This window comes from Gigantopelta aegis, chromosome 10 (genome assembly GCF_016097555.1).
Source record: "Gigantopelta aegis isolate Gae_Host chromosome 10, Gae_host_genome, whole genome shotgun sequence".
NCBI lineage: Eukaryota > Metazoa > Mollusca > Gastropoda > Neomphalida > Peltospiridae > Gigantopelta > Gigantopelta aegis.
In genome coordinates this window covers 8,666,140-8,682,291 of record NC_054708.1, presented here as the reverse complement: position 1 = coordinate 8,682,291, position 16,152 = coordinate 8,666,140, and the positions used below count along the sequence as shown (strand labels likewise).

Here is a 16,152-nt window from a genome sequence, read left to right as displayed (position 1 = left end):
ATGAAAGAACGAATGAAAATTTTTATAGAAAGGTAATGACACCTCATGTAACAAACACATTGGTCATTGGGTGTCAAAAAAAGACTGACAAGTATTTTTGTGCTGGGGTGTCATGAAACATTCATGAATTTACCAATAAATAATATGCATGCCATTATCCTTATAAAACGAATGCATCAGAGGTGATATTCATCTAGATATATGTATGTATGAATTATATGCAGCTCTACAATGGCACAACATGACCATGTTGCATACTAAAACATAATTTGGTATTACAATGACTATAAAGGCGGGACGTAACCCAGTGGTAAATTTAGCGATCACTCAATGCGAAATCGGTTTTGGATCAATCCCTGTTGGCGGGCCCATTGTTTCCTACTTGGCCCCTAACTTGATTAATCTTATGGATCAACTGGGCCCTGAATTGATATTTCAAACCCTATATATTAGTCAACCTTCACCAACAGGATATGAACCAGGGTCTCTCGGCACTACTGATGCATGGTCGGTCTGGGATCGATCCCGTCGGTGGGCCCATTGGGCTATTTCTTGCTCGTGGTATGTGTTATCCTGTCTGTGGGATAGTGCAGATAAATGATCCCATGCTGCTAATCGAAAAGATCAGTAGCCCATGAAGTGGCGACAGCGGGTTTGCTCTCAATATCTGTGTGGTCCTTAACCATATGTCCGATGCCATATAACCGTAAATAAAATGTGCTGAGTGCATCGATAAATAAAACATTTCCTTCCTTTCCTTCTTAGCACTACACCAACTTTTTTCTTTACCTACTACCAGCGGTACTCTAAGCACTCATACAAAAACATGGTGGGGACTGTCCTAATATAAACCTTAGTGATTATAAAAAATGTATTAAAAATGGCCACTAGATTAGTGAGTTATATTTATAAATGGCAATTGACAACATCATTTCGTTGATAATGAAAACACCTGATTTTATTAAAATTTCTGTTCAGTAGAAGATATTACAGCTTTAAAATGAACACATGATTGATTCATGACCACAATAGGGCGAGACCATTGATAAATCATTTTATGATCTTCTAAACTACACTACTCAGTAACTGCTTGCCATTCAGAATTACGTGCCCTTTCTTTACTGTAATATTATCTTCCGTTTTATATTGTGTCTTACAATAATTATCAAAATCAAATTTACGGGAAGTATGCGTAACCATGATAACCTAGGCCAGGGTCTACTCGGCTGCTGTGTATAATCATGAAACGGCAGTCATCTGGTTTTTAAAAATATGTTCCAGTACCGACATCACTCCACGCAACGGAATATTATGACAATACTACCTACCTGATTCCATTTCAACTCTGTAAAATTCTTGGTCTGGCTTACTGGTTGCCATCGAATGAAAAACGAACTACTATTTATAAAAGATCAAAACGAACGACTGTGTAACTTTCACCACTCAGCGCCGATGTTTTTACGTTGTAAAGTGGGTCACAATCACGAGACCTATTCCGTATTCGATTGCTCAATACTCGGCACAGCTAGATGGGTTTCCCAATAGTATCGCTCAAGTATCAGCACGTCATGCTATATTCCAGATAAAATAAATATATGCATTTATAACGTAATAAATGTTATATGGTAAAAATGTCGGATTTTAAATCATTTATTGTTTATTAGTATCTGCCACTTTGCAGATACCCCACAGTGACGTCATTGACAGGTACCCCTACATGACCTTTCGGATGAAAATAGTACACTGAATATTCATGAAGTGTAAATATATTTCTGTTAGAGTAGTTGCCCTTGTTTATATTTTGTTATGAATAGTGTTGGTCCAAATTTGTGTAAGTTGAATGAACGAAGCATTACATATTTTGACTACTGTATCTAAGGTAAGCAAAGGAACGTGTTTATCAAAGAGACGTGACACGATTTTCACATACCACGCGCATATTGACAAACAATTAACTGATTCAGTTACACCAATGAAGCCACCGCTGCAAGATATTTCAACTCTTAACGAAACATAACATTTATTAATACCCTTTGCACTTAGCATTGACATTTTAAATTTTTTAGGTGCCGCCAGCTGTTTATATGTTTACGATTACTATCGACCACTGTAGTTGGTGCATGTTAAGGAGACATCAGTCAACATTATTATGTCCAACAGAGTGTCTCCGCAGCCAGACATAAACTTACTTATTGACAATCAGAAGGCGGGCAGCATAGAGGAGTACACTCACCAAACCGACACTAGTTATAGGGGTGCCCTAGAGAACGACAGAAATCAAACACCAGTAATCGAAATGGATCAAAGACCTTCGACGGCGAAATCAAATAGTGCAGACTTTGTCTTTGGAGGTAGGTGTGTTTGGTTTGGGTTTTTTTCCGTTACTGGTTTTATAAAAAAAATGAGTGTCCGCAGTTGCACCCGCCGCCCTCCATTTAAAGAAAGAATCACTTAAAATATTATACTTTTTAAGATACAGGTACCATAGTGCCCCATCCCAGGGACGGCGGAGCATGGGGGGGGGGCTCTACCCCCCACCCCAATAATTCTGAATCAAAAACATTGTTAGTAACTTTTAAAGCAGAGATGAAGTGCACTTGTAGAATGCAGGAAATGGCATTTCAGGACATCAAGTTTTCAAATTTTTACGGGAGAGCATACCCTCGAACCCCTAGAAACTTTTCTTTGCTTCTTAATCACACACACACACACACACACACACACACACACACACACGATGTCTACTTGCTTCCGCCGTGCCTGCGTCGAATCCATCTTATCTAGGGGCCCTTCAGTAATCTTGTCACTCTCTGTGATGGAATGGATCACGCTATATAAAACGTTCGTTATAGGCCTATTACGGGGAGGGGTCAATCTGTTTTTCTACATCCGACCCAGTACCGCCATTCTCCTTTTGTGTGTGTGTGTGTGTGTGGCAAAGTGCACTCTACCAGCAGTGTATACGCTAGGGGCGGATCTAAGTTGTTTTTGTTTTTTTTGTTTTTTTGACAATGGAGTAAATTTAATAAGTTATATATAGGCTGTCAAAATGTAGCAGTTGTTATAACACCAACAAAACATACACAGACAAAATATCAAGCACACTTGTGACTGTTATAATATTGTACTGGGTACATCCAGCAAGTAAAGGCCATGTTTTGGTGCGGGGTGAGGTAGACTCGTTCTTTCAATTTAGCAGCTGAAGGAGAGCACTCTACCCCTCCCTCTTGGGTCCGCCACTGCACGAGGTTGGAGAAACAAGGATTGAGAGGTGGATGTGGACAACAAAAGTATATCAAAACAGTGAAACAAACATGATATAAAGGTGAACAAATATAATAAATACATAAAAGCGTATTTACTACACAATAAAATAAACAAGCAAGAAAAAATGAAATTTAGCACAAAAATAAATATATTATTATAAGAAACTAAAAGTTAAAATAATAACAACATAAAAGTTTATTCTTATAAAAAATATAATTATGTAATAAAGTTGAAGATAAGCGGAGCTGATAGATCGGTTCGATCCTGTGATGCGAGCGCTCAGCCGACAGCTAAATCCCGCTCCGAGATTAAATTCAAAGGAGGAAAAGAAAAGTGAAAGGAAGTAGGGGCCTACTGGAATGAAAAATAATGACCTTTTTGTCACTCACTCATATTTAGTACCAATAATTGATGACCACCCGACCTATCCAATAAATATAACAAAAATGAACATATAAAAAAAAAAAAAAATAAAAATAAATAAAAATCCAGCAAAATGTTTGGTATTTTGCAGTCTAAATACCCACTAGCCAGTTGTATTCTAGATCGAATATTAATATTGCTATCGTTTTCTGTTCATTTTGCCTAAGGTAGCTGCCTGCGTGATTTTCTCCCATGAATGATTTCTTATCACCTTATGATAAAAGTGGACTGCACCAATGATTAATAGTAGTATAAGGGCCTCCTTATACTACTATTAATAACCGGTCTGGGATAACTCACTCACTCACACACATACACACACAAAGTAAATACACAAATAAAGGAACAAAAAACAACACTCACCCACCCAAAAAAAATAATCATAAACAAAGTAAGCTGGAATATCAGGTGCGTATCGATATGACCATGAGCTCAGAAGGGAGATTTACATAGATTCGCGGCAGTAGTCGTGACCTAGTCAAAATATAATTGTCACTCGACCTTGTGCAAAAATCCATTTAGATTATATGATTTTTATTTTACCATAAAACTATTTGCAGAATCATGAATAGTTTTTAGTTTATCTTTTCAATCTAATTTAAGGCTCGTTAGGCCAATGCCCATAGGTTTCATTTTGCCTGTGGGTCTTTAACATTGTTGCCTTATAGGCATAAGATATTAGAGGTGCGATAATTTTAATTATTTCTGGGGTCCGGATTTTGTGGAGGAGAACAGCTACGGAGAATTGGTTAGACCAGACGAATTAGTAGTAGCATAGCAAGGAATGTGTACGAGCATACATACAGAGAGAGAGAGAGAGAGAGAGAGAGAGAGAGAGAGAGAGAGAGAGAGAGGGGGGGGGGGGGAGAGGGGGAGAGACAGAGGGAGGGAGAGACAGAGAGAGAGAGAGACACAGAGAGAGACAGAGAGAGAGAGAGAGAGAGGTCATGGTGTCAACAAATAGTGCCTCTGTTGAGAGAGACGGGGGAGACAATTTGTCATGTTATATAATTTCTTACCATATAGCCATGACAAATGGTATGACACTTGAAAAATCAACTTACCATTGGAAGCTTCAATGTATGCATTTTCGTTCTTCGTCGCCATTTGCCTGACTGGTATGGTATGTGCAGTTAAACGTTACCTACTTGGAAACCGTAGGTTCACAGATCGTGATGTGTTGTGTCTATGGCGAATTACTGTAGTGGATGTGGCGACAGATGCATAAAGAACATAATAGCACATAATCTATAGTTAAACCGGCAAATAACGCGCTTCCGAGAATTGAAATATGCGTGTAAACCATTTATGGATTACGCAAAAACAAATTCAGATAACCCATTTCTTTTTTACAGAACCCGACATGACCATATGTAATTAATGTCATAAATGTAATGCGCCAACGAAAAATGTGTTTAGCAAAATAGGACTTAATCGATCGAAATTATTGTTCTCTCAATTGTCTTAGGCCTGGATAAGGCGTTAAAGGGACATTCCTGAGTTTGCTGCATTGTAAGATGTTTCCGACTAATAAAAAAGTTCTACGATTAAACGTACATATTAAATATATTTTCTTGTTTAGAATATCAGTGTCTTTATATTCAATGTGTTTCTGGTCGTCAAAAAGTCTGTTAGTCGATAACACCTTAAAAATTGCAGCAAACTCAGGAATGTCCCTTTAAAAGTAGCCTACAACACATTTAAAACATATCCAATTTGTTGTTTCTTGTAAGATCCATTTAGTATTGTACATATTTCAGTAACCTGTTTATCGTACATGTTCTACTACTGGGAGGTGGAATTAAGAAGGTCGTGCCAAAGAGATGGGAAGGGCATTAAATAAATAAACAACAATTGATTTCAAACCACTGGCGTAGCCAGGGCGTCTTTGGTGGCATACCCCCCCCCCCCCCCCCCCCAAACACACACACACCTAATTACACTTCTTTTTATCCACTACCTTTTTTATTTGCCTGTCGCCCCAGAACATGATTCATAGACATTGCCCCAATATAAAATCCTAGCTATACCAACAAATAAAACATGCATTCGAATGAATTGCGGGCACTTGTTCAAGGTCAAAGCTGTTACAGGTAGTTGTCGCAAACACAAAACTAATGGCGATTGTCCACTACGAAGGACAAGGCTGTAACGGAAATCAGTATTCCGTTCTGGATTTGTCCAGGGATTGCGGGCTAGCGTGCCGGCCCAAATGCATTTGTTCAGTGATTCTGGAAAAGACTACAAATACCATTATTAAAATGGCAAAATGAGCGCATTCATATTGCAAGCATGTTCAAGCGATATATGTTACATAATCGAAACGACAGAAATATTAGCATTTTCAAATCACATCTCTGCACAGGGTACAGAGATACTGTGAAAAGGATGCTTTAAAGGCATATTGTCACAGATCACTGACCTATTTAATAGTCAAACAAAGTATTACCTGAACAAAAATCATTTGATTTGTCCCTAAATGTACTTTATTCAACCATGTTCATAACCACCATGCTCCATTTATTAATGATATTTTGTAAAAATAATTTAATTATGGCAATGGTCCATAATTCAGAAACTAAAATTGCAGAGAGGGTTGACATGGATTTCACTCCATCATGGTTCAGTTAAGGTAATGCAATAGCTAGATTTGGTTTCCAACAATTAATGTAATTTTTAGTTATTATCCATTTTTAGAGAAATACGGTCCTTAAATCCGTGACAGTATGCCTTTAAAGCTCCCAATTCAAAGTGTTTCGGAAATAGGAGGCAACTCTGGCAAGTAAGAAAAAATCTGAATATAGTCCAAGGCAAAAAAAATGCTGTGGAGAATTTAAAACTCCACGGCATTGCCGATTGCCGTGGGCAATTTCAATGGTTGGGAGGACTGTCAGTTCCCAGGACGATACATCGTTCCCACATCGTCTGTATGAGGACTGCCAGGACCATACATCGTTCCCACATCGTCTGTATGAGGACTGCCAGGACCATACATCGCTCCCACATCGTCTGTATGAGGACTGCCAGGACGATACATCGTTCCCACATCGTCTGTATGAGGACAATACATCGTTCCCACATCGTCTGTATGAGGACTGCCAGGACCATACATCGTTCCCACATCGTCTGTATGAGGACTGCCAGGACCATACATCGTTCCCACATCATCTGTATGAGGCCTGCCGGTCCCCATGACGATACATCGTTCCCACATCGTCTATATGAGGACTGCCAGTCCCCATGACGATACATCGTTCCCACATCGTCTATACGAGGGCTGCCAGTTCCCAGGACGATACATCGTTCCCACATCGTTTATATGAGGACTGCCAGTCCCCATGACGATACATCGTTCCCACATCGTCTATACGAGGACTGCCAGTCCCCATGACGATACATCGTTCCCACATCGTCTGTATGAGGCCTGCCAGTTCCCAGGACGATACATTGTTCCCACATCGTCTATATGAGGACTGCCAGTTCCCAGGACAATACATCGTTCCCACGTCGTCTATATGATGACTGCCAGGACGATACATCGTTCCCACATCGTCTATATGAGGACTGCTAGTTTCCAGGACAATACATCGGTCCCACATCGTCTATAGGAGGACTGTCAGTTCCAAGGTCTATACTAATGCCACACGTTAACAAAACTCGTCATCTACACCAGCCTGTAAATACTAATGCCACACGTTAACAAAACTCGTCATCTACAGCAGCCTGTAAATACTAATTCCACACGTTAACAAAACTCGTCATCTACAGCAACCTGTAAGTACTAATGCCACACGTTAACAAAACTCGTCATCTACATCAGCCTGTAAATACTAATTCCACACGTTAATAAAACTCGTCATTTACAGCAACCTGTAAATACTAATTCCACACGTTAATAAAACTCGTCATCTACATTATCCTGTCACAACTAAAGGATTTGTAAGCGATGATGCGAGATAGTGGAGGCCATTAAAAAACCCAAAAAAAATCCCTCAAACAAACCCGAGCTGTATAAACCACGTCCATATATTTAAAATGTTACATTTTATTATTCTACAAGATGCCAAATGAAAAACCAATATATTATTTTAAATGATTGGTTAACAATATTTTGAAAGATGAACGCTTAAATTCACATAGCTTGTATATTGTTTCACCAAATCGTACAAAATAACAAAATTATTTCATGGTTTTCACACATCTCTTATTTCCTTTATTATTATTATTATTATTTGTAATGTATTAATATTAAAAACTAAACAAATTACAGATGCCTGATTATCAATTAATCCCATTTAACAACGTGGGCCGTATTTATAAAGCCTGTTTACGTGTTTATACGCGTTTAACTACATACATTTACTACGCTTTATAAAACATCTGCGTTTAACTACGTACATTTACTATGCTTTATAAAACATCTGCGTTTCATTAAAACAGGATTCGGCCTATGAGTTCGAACCATGTGTCAGAAAAGTATACTGTTTTATTTTGTCGCTTTTGTGTGAGGAATGTGAATATGAATAATAATAATAAATCGATTGTGTTGCAAACACTAGGTACTTTACTTTCATTGTTACGGAAACGGTTTGTTGGAACTAGATGTTGGATAGTAAAACCGGTAATGTGTCGATCAAAAGATTGAATCTATTATCGGAAAACGTGTGACAACACAATGTTTGTTGGAAAGTCCATTTTGATTGAAATGTCAACGTAATACCCATCACAAAACGAAGCGTGCATTTATAGTCCTGGATAAATAATAAAAAGTTATGTTTTGTCTTTCTGTTGATTGTGTAATTATTTGTTTGGTAGATCCAGCAATTTTTTGTTTGTGTAATGTTTTCGATTTCCCATTGTTTGTCAGCAGTATACGAAGACACCAGCGTTTCGTTGACATAGTTTATGCCAAAATACAGATTAGGCTTTTATACCATTTGTTTTTGAAAATAAGTTTGGCTTACGTGGTCTTCTTACCTACCCACCGGCCTCGGTGGCGTCGTGGCAGGCCATCGGTCTACAGGCTGGTAGGTACTGGGTTCGGATCCCAGTCGAGGCATGGGATTTTTAATCCAGATACCGACTCCAAACCCTGAGTGAGTGCTCCGCAAGGCTCAATGGGTAGGTGTAAACCACTTTCACCGACCAGTGATCCATAACTGGTTCAACAAAGGCCATGGTTTGTGCTATCCTGCCTGTGGGAAGCGCAAATAAAAGACCCCTTGCTGCCTGTCTTAAAAGAGTAGCCTATGTGGCGACAGCGGGTTTCCTCTCAAAATCTATGTGGTCCTTAACCATATGTCTGACGCCATATAACCGTAATTAAAATGTGTTGAGTGCGTCGTTAAATAAAACATTTCTTTCTTTCTTTCTTTCTTACCTACCCGAACAACAGTAGCTGTGGTATTTGTGGTAGAGATATCGATTGGCCACTCAACAGCGTAGACCCGAATGCCAAAGTTATACCGACCAATGAAATTAACAATAATGAAACAGATTGTTCTGTAGCCCAAATAAGTTTTAATTTTTAAAAACGTGTAAAATTGTTGTGGGGTTGGGGTTTTTTTTTTTTTTGTTTTTTTTTTTTTTTGGGGGGGGGTGTCTTGTTGGTTTTTGTTTTGTTTTGGGGTTTTTTGTTTCGTTTGTTTGGGGTTTTTTTGGGTTTTTTTTTTTTTTTTGGGGGGGGGGGGGGGTGGGTTTGAGACAGAATACCACACTCGTGTGCTTTATATACTGTTTATCTTACATATCGTTGTTTCAAAATGTATCCACATCGCTGTCAGTGGCGGGATCTAGCCCAATGCTAAAGCGCCCGCTTGATGCGAGGTCGGTTTGGGATCGATCCTCGTCGGCGGACCCATTGAGCTATTTCTCGTTCCAGCCAGTGCACCACGACTGGTTTACCAAAGGCCGTGATATGTGCTATCCTGTCTGTGAGATGGTGCATATAAAAGACTCCTTTCAACTAATGGAAAATCAATTGCAAACACCCGGGGTAGGCCGAACAAAAGAATACCGGCCGCCCCCACCCCAATAAACCAAAATACTCGCTGCTGGAATGTACTTGGTGTCACTGAGGAGCAAACTGAAGACCAAATCAACACCTGCGCTTCTACCACCCCGGAACAACTGCCTTGCCTACCAGTGTCTACACAATTGCACGAGTCTCCTCTGGGCTGTCATGCCACGACCTGAGTAGGTCAGGTCCTTCTAAGGACCCCATGGACAGCCTAGAGAGACAACCAGCAACATGAAGGTCTATAAATAACGAGCTACTCTCGAACCACTAACGAGTTACACTCGAATTCCAAAATCTATACTAGCTCATTTTACCTTTCGACCGACCGTTCAAAATTGCGCCTAATCACTCAACAAAACTGCGCACCTTTTCTCTTTTGATAAATCGCTCCACTCAAAATTCCATAGCCCCCAAAACCCATCCGCCTGCTACCGATTCAATCGGACTGCTGGTGCTCCCTTGCACCTGCCAGTGCAGACGGTCCCTTCTCCTCCCCCCCCCCCCCCCCCCACCTTTCCTGTCTTGGACAGAGAGGCCGGCAACTGTGCCCACGACAGGCGTGCGCTACAACAGCTTGCTCTGAACGTGCACGTAAAACCCTTTGACCTTGACCTTGAATGGAAAATGTAGCGGGTTTCCTCTCTAAGACTATATGTCAAAATTATCAAATGTTTGACATCCAATAGCCGATGATTAATAAAGCAATGTGCTCTAGTATTGTTGTTAAAGAAAACAAAATTTTAATCTCTTTCGCTGGCCACTCATGTACGGTTCTCTGTTTGTCAAACTGGCTTGTCAACGACTTCTGTTGAGATTACTTTCCAGAACTGTTGAAGCTGCAACCTCAAGTAGAGTTCTATTTTTAGACATTTAGATCAACCACATTAGTTTTCTCCCCGTGACAAGTCATCCTTCAGTATCTTTCAGGAGAGTTGTAAACTAGTCACGTGAAAGGTCTTTGATGATATTATGTAGTGCCATCTGCAAATGATCACACTGATACGGTAATAAAGGTAATTCGCTTTACTGAAGCTGTATTTATACTAGCTTGCGCTATAAAGCGGCAGTCTTCTTATAGACGGAGTTACAACCAGGTAAACCACCTGATAATGAAAGAGAGAAATGTTTTATTTAACGACGCACCACTCAACACTTTTTATTTACGGTTATATGGCGTCAAACATATGGTTAAGGACCACACAGATTTTGAGAGGAAACCCGCTGTCGCCACTACATGGCTACTCTTTCTGATTAGCAGCAAGGGATCTTTTAATTGCGCTTCCCACAGGCAGGGTAGCACAAACCATGGCCTTTGTTGAACCAGTTATGGATCACTGGTCGGTGCAAGTGGTTTACACCTACCCATTGAGCCTTGCGGAGCACTCACTCGGGATTTGGAGTCGGTATCTGGATTAAAAATCCCATGCCTCGACTGGGATCCGAACCCAGTACCTACCAGCTTGTAGACCGATGGCCTAACCACGACGCCATCGAGGCCGGTCACACCTGATAATGAGTCACGGCTGCATACCTTAATTATGACACCACGACTATCATAAATACTTTTTGGAATCAGTCTTGTGCAGGGGTACGGTGATTAATATGCTAATGGCAGATTTGTAACCATGTACAGTGAAACCTATCGAAACAGGACGCTCTGTAAACCGGAATTCTCTATTAAAAAAAACCGGACGTTTTTCATGGTCCTTGTTTAAATATCTGTCCAGAAGAGAACCTCTCTAAACCGAATACCTCTTAAAACCTGACTTATTACTTGGTCCCAAGCGTGTCAGGTTTAGACGAGTTTCACTGTATGTTGAACGGCAATCTGAATATGGATTCGAATATGTGTGTGTGTGTGTGTGTGTGTGTGTGTGTGTGTGTGTGTGTGTGTGTGTGTGTGACTGTGTGTGTGTCTGTCTGTGTGTGTGTCTGTGTGTCTGTGTGTGTGTGTGTCTGTGTGTGTGTGTGTGTGTGTATGTGTGTCTCTGTGTGTGTGTGTGTCTGTGTATGTGTGTGTATGTGTGTCTGTGTGTGTGTGTGTGTGTGTATGTGTCTGTGTGTCTGTGTGTGTGTGTCTGTGTATGTGTGTCTGTGTCTGTGTCTGTGTGTGTGTGTGTGTGTCTGTGTATGCAGGCCTTTCCCCAGAATTTTTTTAAGGCGCTTACATATTTAGCATCATTATAACACAAAAATCAAGCCAAAAGAAGTGGGGTAGTGAGTTGAAAACAGTTAAGTGTTTGTCTTCAATCCATCAAATCATGTTGGGGTTGTTTTTGTGTGAGAGGAGGGGGGGGGGGGGGGGGGGGGGGGGCTTTAAAAAAAAAAAAAAAAACCCATCAATTCCCCACCCCCAACAACTTCATAATTTGCGTCATGTTGTTGTTGTTGATTTCAGCGTCGTGTTAAATGCTTGTTGTGATTTCTGCTTGTAAAATACTTAAGCTAAGAATGCTGACTTCACAGTATATTCCATTTATAAAAAAAACTACCAAAAAACCCCCAAAACGTTAATAAAATAAAATTTTACTTTAAAAAAAAAATCCAGCTAACTTATTAAATGTCATCTCACAGTTTAACAAATATATATCTAGCATTATCTAACAAATATGATTATTGTAAACTAATTCAGTGCACGTTTAACTGCAATTTGTATAAATACTGCATGCACATTTCCCGCGATCGCGATCTCAGTGCGTGCTCTCGACCATAGGTACAAAATTAACAAAAACAAAGGAAATAACGAAACTGCAGTTAGGTATTCATTGATGCAAACAACTATTGTTTTTCTACACATTTACATCAAGATTTACTCCTGTGTAATCGTATTGTTCATGTCCGCAACGATATCTCTTGACACGTGGGTGTCAGCTGACTCTGAAGCGTGACGTATATTACGCCGAGAGCTTTCCTCAGTTCAGCCAACAAACGTTTTTCCTAACGTTCGCGAACTACTTGATTGGTGTCCGTCGTGTCCATTTGGTTTAACGTGAAGCGCACAAAACAGTGTAGCGAACGTTTTGTTTCCGCTCGGTCTGGCTGAACTCAGCCCTTGGAATAGCCGACATGTCGTTCGGCCCTGAACTGGCATGTGTATTCAAATTGATATGCATTGTCGGTTTGTTTTTATTACTTTGGTTCAAAGACTTTACAAAATTAAAATAGCAAGTTACATATCTTCCAGACATTGAATCGCCGTCACATTGCTGTCATACATGTCGAATGCATGCGTTAAAATTAAATAACCATGATTATTAAAATTAGCAAACATCATAAGGCATACGCTGTATTCTGGATAACACCGTTTCTCGTTACCGGTCGCCAGATCGCTATTATGCTAATTGAATATTTGGTATTATTATGTTTGAGGTGTCGAATAGATTATGTAACCGTTTGTTCACATCAGAAGATAGAACATGACGTTACGGATCACAGCTCCATTGTTTTGTATACATGTTACAAATTAAGCCTACACGGTCCTGCAGTTAAGGCGCTTACCAGACACGAAGGCGCTTACTTGGCTGGCTAAGGGAGCACGGGCCGTGTCGGCTTATCGCTCTAGGGAAACCCCTGGTATGTGTGTGTGTCTGTCTGTCTGTCTGTCTCTGTGTGTGTGTGTCTCTGTGTGTGTGTATGTATGCGTGTGTGTGTGTGTCTGTGTGTGTGTGTGTATCTGCGTGTGTGTCTGTGTGTGCGTGCGTGCGTGTGTGTGTGTGTGTGTGTGTCCTCAAATTTAATAACTGGTTCCTCTAGTTTTAATATAAGCCCTTCTCAAGTGAATACATCGTGACTTCAAATAGGGAAGTAATCTTTAATCATGGACATCCGGTTAACCAGGCTACATGATTTCAAACGAATATAATAATTCAACACCTTGAAATTAAAGAAAATATCTATAATAATTATATTTGGACTGTTTATTACAATTAATGTAGGCCTAGTAGAGACCCACTAGAGATAATAATTTTGCCGTGGTGGAGAGAGAGAGAGAGAGAGAGAGAGAGAGAGAGAGAGAGAGAGAGAGAGAGAGAGAGAGAGGGGGGGGGGGGGAATAAATTATTAATACGCCTACAATCATTAAATTACTCTAGACTAACTAAGGAACATTATCAGACATTGTAAGTTTATTTGTACTCAGTAGTCGGTTTAATAGAAATCACTCGTATGGACCTTGGACACGTACACCCACCTTAGTTACCACCACGCCCCACCCCTGTCCCGACTCTGTCCAGTTTTAGCAAATAGTCAACGCTTACCAAATTTTGTGTAGTTTTCATCCATATTGATTTCGGTGCTTAGCTGTTGTGATCTGTTTGCAGACATCACGGGGTTTCAGTGTTCATGCAATGGTTAGTAACAGTTATGGTTTTGTTACACCAGATCAGTTCCCATTACCGATAGTGTTATATTGCAAAAGAGTATTGCATATTATAATAAAAGTGTGTTTTTCTATTAGGAACGGAATAGTAATAGTATTAACAAAAATAAACGCTGTCATATATTAATACCGATTAGAGAATCAGTTGTTTTTTAATTCGTAAATATTTGACGCTGCACCTACATCTATGACCCGGAAGTTCTTGATTTGGAGCAAGGCAACCTTAATTATGACCGTGTCAAGCACATGACTATTAATGATGATAATATATCAACAGAGGTAGTGTTTGTTAACATCATGATATTTCTGTCTACGTCTCTCTCTCTCTCTCTCTCTCTCTCTCTCTCTCTCTCTCTCTCTCTCTCTCTCTCTCTCTCTCTCTCTCTCTCTCTCTCTCTCTCTCTCTCTCTCTCTCTCATTCTCACACATTTTTATAACTGAATCCTAGCAATGCCAAATGATTAAAATTGTCCAACATTTTCCAATCGGAAATGTAAAATTATATCTTTTACTGATATCAACGCTAGGATACAATCTGATACCAAGCACACATCGAATACTCTGCCGTTCGAGATATAGAAAAAGTTTGTTTTGTTTAACGACACCACTAGAGCACATTGATTTATTAATCATCGGCTATTGAATGTCACACGTTTGGTAATTCTGACAGGTAGTCATCGGAGGAAACCCGCTACCTTTTTCGATTTTTGTTTTTGTTGTTGTTGAAAAACTCAGTCAGTTGAATAGATCCACCGAGGTGGTTCGATGCAGCGACGCAAGCACCTCAGGTGACCACTCTACCTGCTGAGGTACATCCCGCCTCCTCGAGAGCTAGACGAATATTTGGACGGTTGTAATCAAAACAAAAAAAAAAAAAGAAAGAAAGAAAGGTTTTATTTAACGACGCATTCAACACATTTTATTTACGGTTATATGGTGTCAGACATATGGTTAAGGACCACACAGATATTGAGAGAGGAAACCCGCTGTCGCCACTTCATGAGCTAATCTTTTTTTATTAGGAACAAGGAATCTTTTATATGCACCATCCCGCAGACAAGGTGGTACATACCACGGCCTTTGATATACCAATCGTGGTGCACTGGCTGCAACGAGAAATAGCCCAATGGGCCCACCGACAGGGATCGATCCCAGACCGACCGCGCATCGAGTGAGCGCTGTACCACTGGGCTACGCCCCGCCTCTGGTTGTAATCAGCACCGTCAGAGAACTCTTGTTCCCGCCAGCTACCGACCTTGGTCGGGTTGCTGGTGCTCTCTTACACCTGCCAGTGCGGGCGGTCCCCTCTGTCACCCACCCAACCCCTTCCCTGTCCTGGACAGTGGAGCCGGCAAAGACCGGCACCTGTGTCCATGGCAGGCGTGTGATACAACAGCTTGCTCTGAATGTGCACGAAAACCCTATGACCTGACCTGATAACTTTTTATACCAGTAGGCCGTCGGGAGAGGGATGTCTAGATTTATGGTGGGTGAAGTCATACTTCCCCAGAAAATGTTTTGAAAAAAGAAAGAAAATAATTTGCTTGAGCAAGGTTTCAACACCCAAACACCCCTGCCCCCGCACACGTGCCTATATTCCCGTTATAATACAACAATAATCCAATGTTTGATGTTAAATACCATTACATTGACCATTTTCGTTATCACCCCTTTCAACAATTTGTTTCCGTTAAATACGTAGGCGAAAATTACCAATGTAAAGGTATTTAACGTGAAACATAGGATTATTGTTGCCATCGAGTCAACATCGAGTCCCTGACACTTCCAGCGATGGCAGGAATATATATTGGTATCTTCCGAATGGCTTAAAACTTTTAATATTTTGCACTTCAAATCCTGATTTAAAAAAAACAAACAAAAAACAATTGCTCAAGAGATACATTTTGAAACAACGCGTAGTAATATAAGCTAAATAATGTCCAACGGCCTCTTGGTGTAGTAATTTCTGTTGGCGCTACACTAAATGATCATTTATGGACGTGTTGTTAGTGTATTTGTATGACATCCGTCGGGTACAATTAAGAATAGATACACAGGCGTACGG

The 16,152-nt window shown here is 40.3% G+C and overlaps 2 protein-coding genes across 4 annotated transcripts in view; one reads left to right on the top strand and one right to left on the bottom strand.

Annotated features, from left to right (window-relative positions):
* LOC121382751 (mechanosensory protein 2-like) overlaps window positions 1-14,005 on the bottom strand; it is a 90,500-nt gene extending 76,495 nt beyond the window's left edge. Inside the window, exon 1 of one of the 3 annotated variants that reach the window (XM_041512325.1) lies at window positions 13,966-14,005. In XM_041512325.1, the coding sequence (XP_041368259.1) occupies window positions 13,966-13,990 (25 nt within the window). In that variant the 5' untranslated portion in view covers window positions 13,991-14,005. Of the gene's footprint in view, window positions 1-1,328; window positions 1,665-4,754; window positions 4,903-13,965 lie in introns of those variants that run through there. The other 2 variants (XM_041512327.1, XM_041512326.1) reach the window with 2 other exon arrangements.
* The window catches only part of LOC121382749 (band 7 protein AGAP004871-like), a 55,322-nt gene continuing 41,172 nt past the window's right edge, over window positions 2,003-16,152 (top strand). The window contains exon 1 of the mRNA XM_041512322.1: window positions 2,003-2,351. Within this exon, the coding sequence (XP_041368256.1) occupies window positions 2,150-2,351 (202 nt within the window). The 5' untranslated portion in view covers window positions 2,003-2,149. The remainder of the gene's footprint in view (window positions 2,352-16,152) is intronic.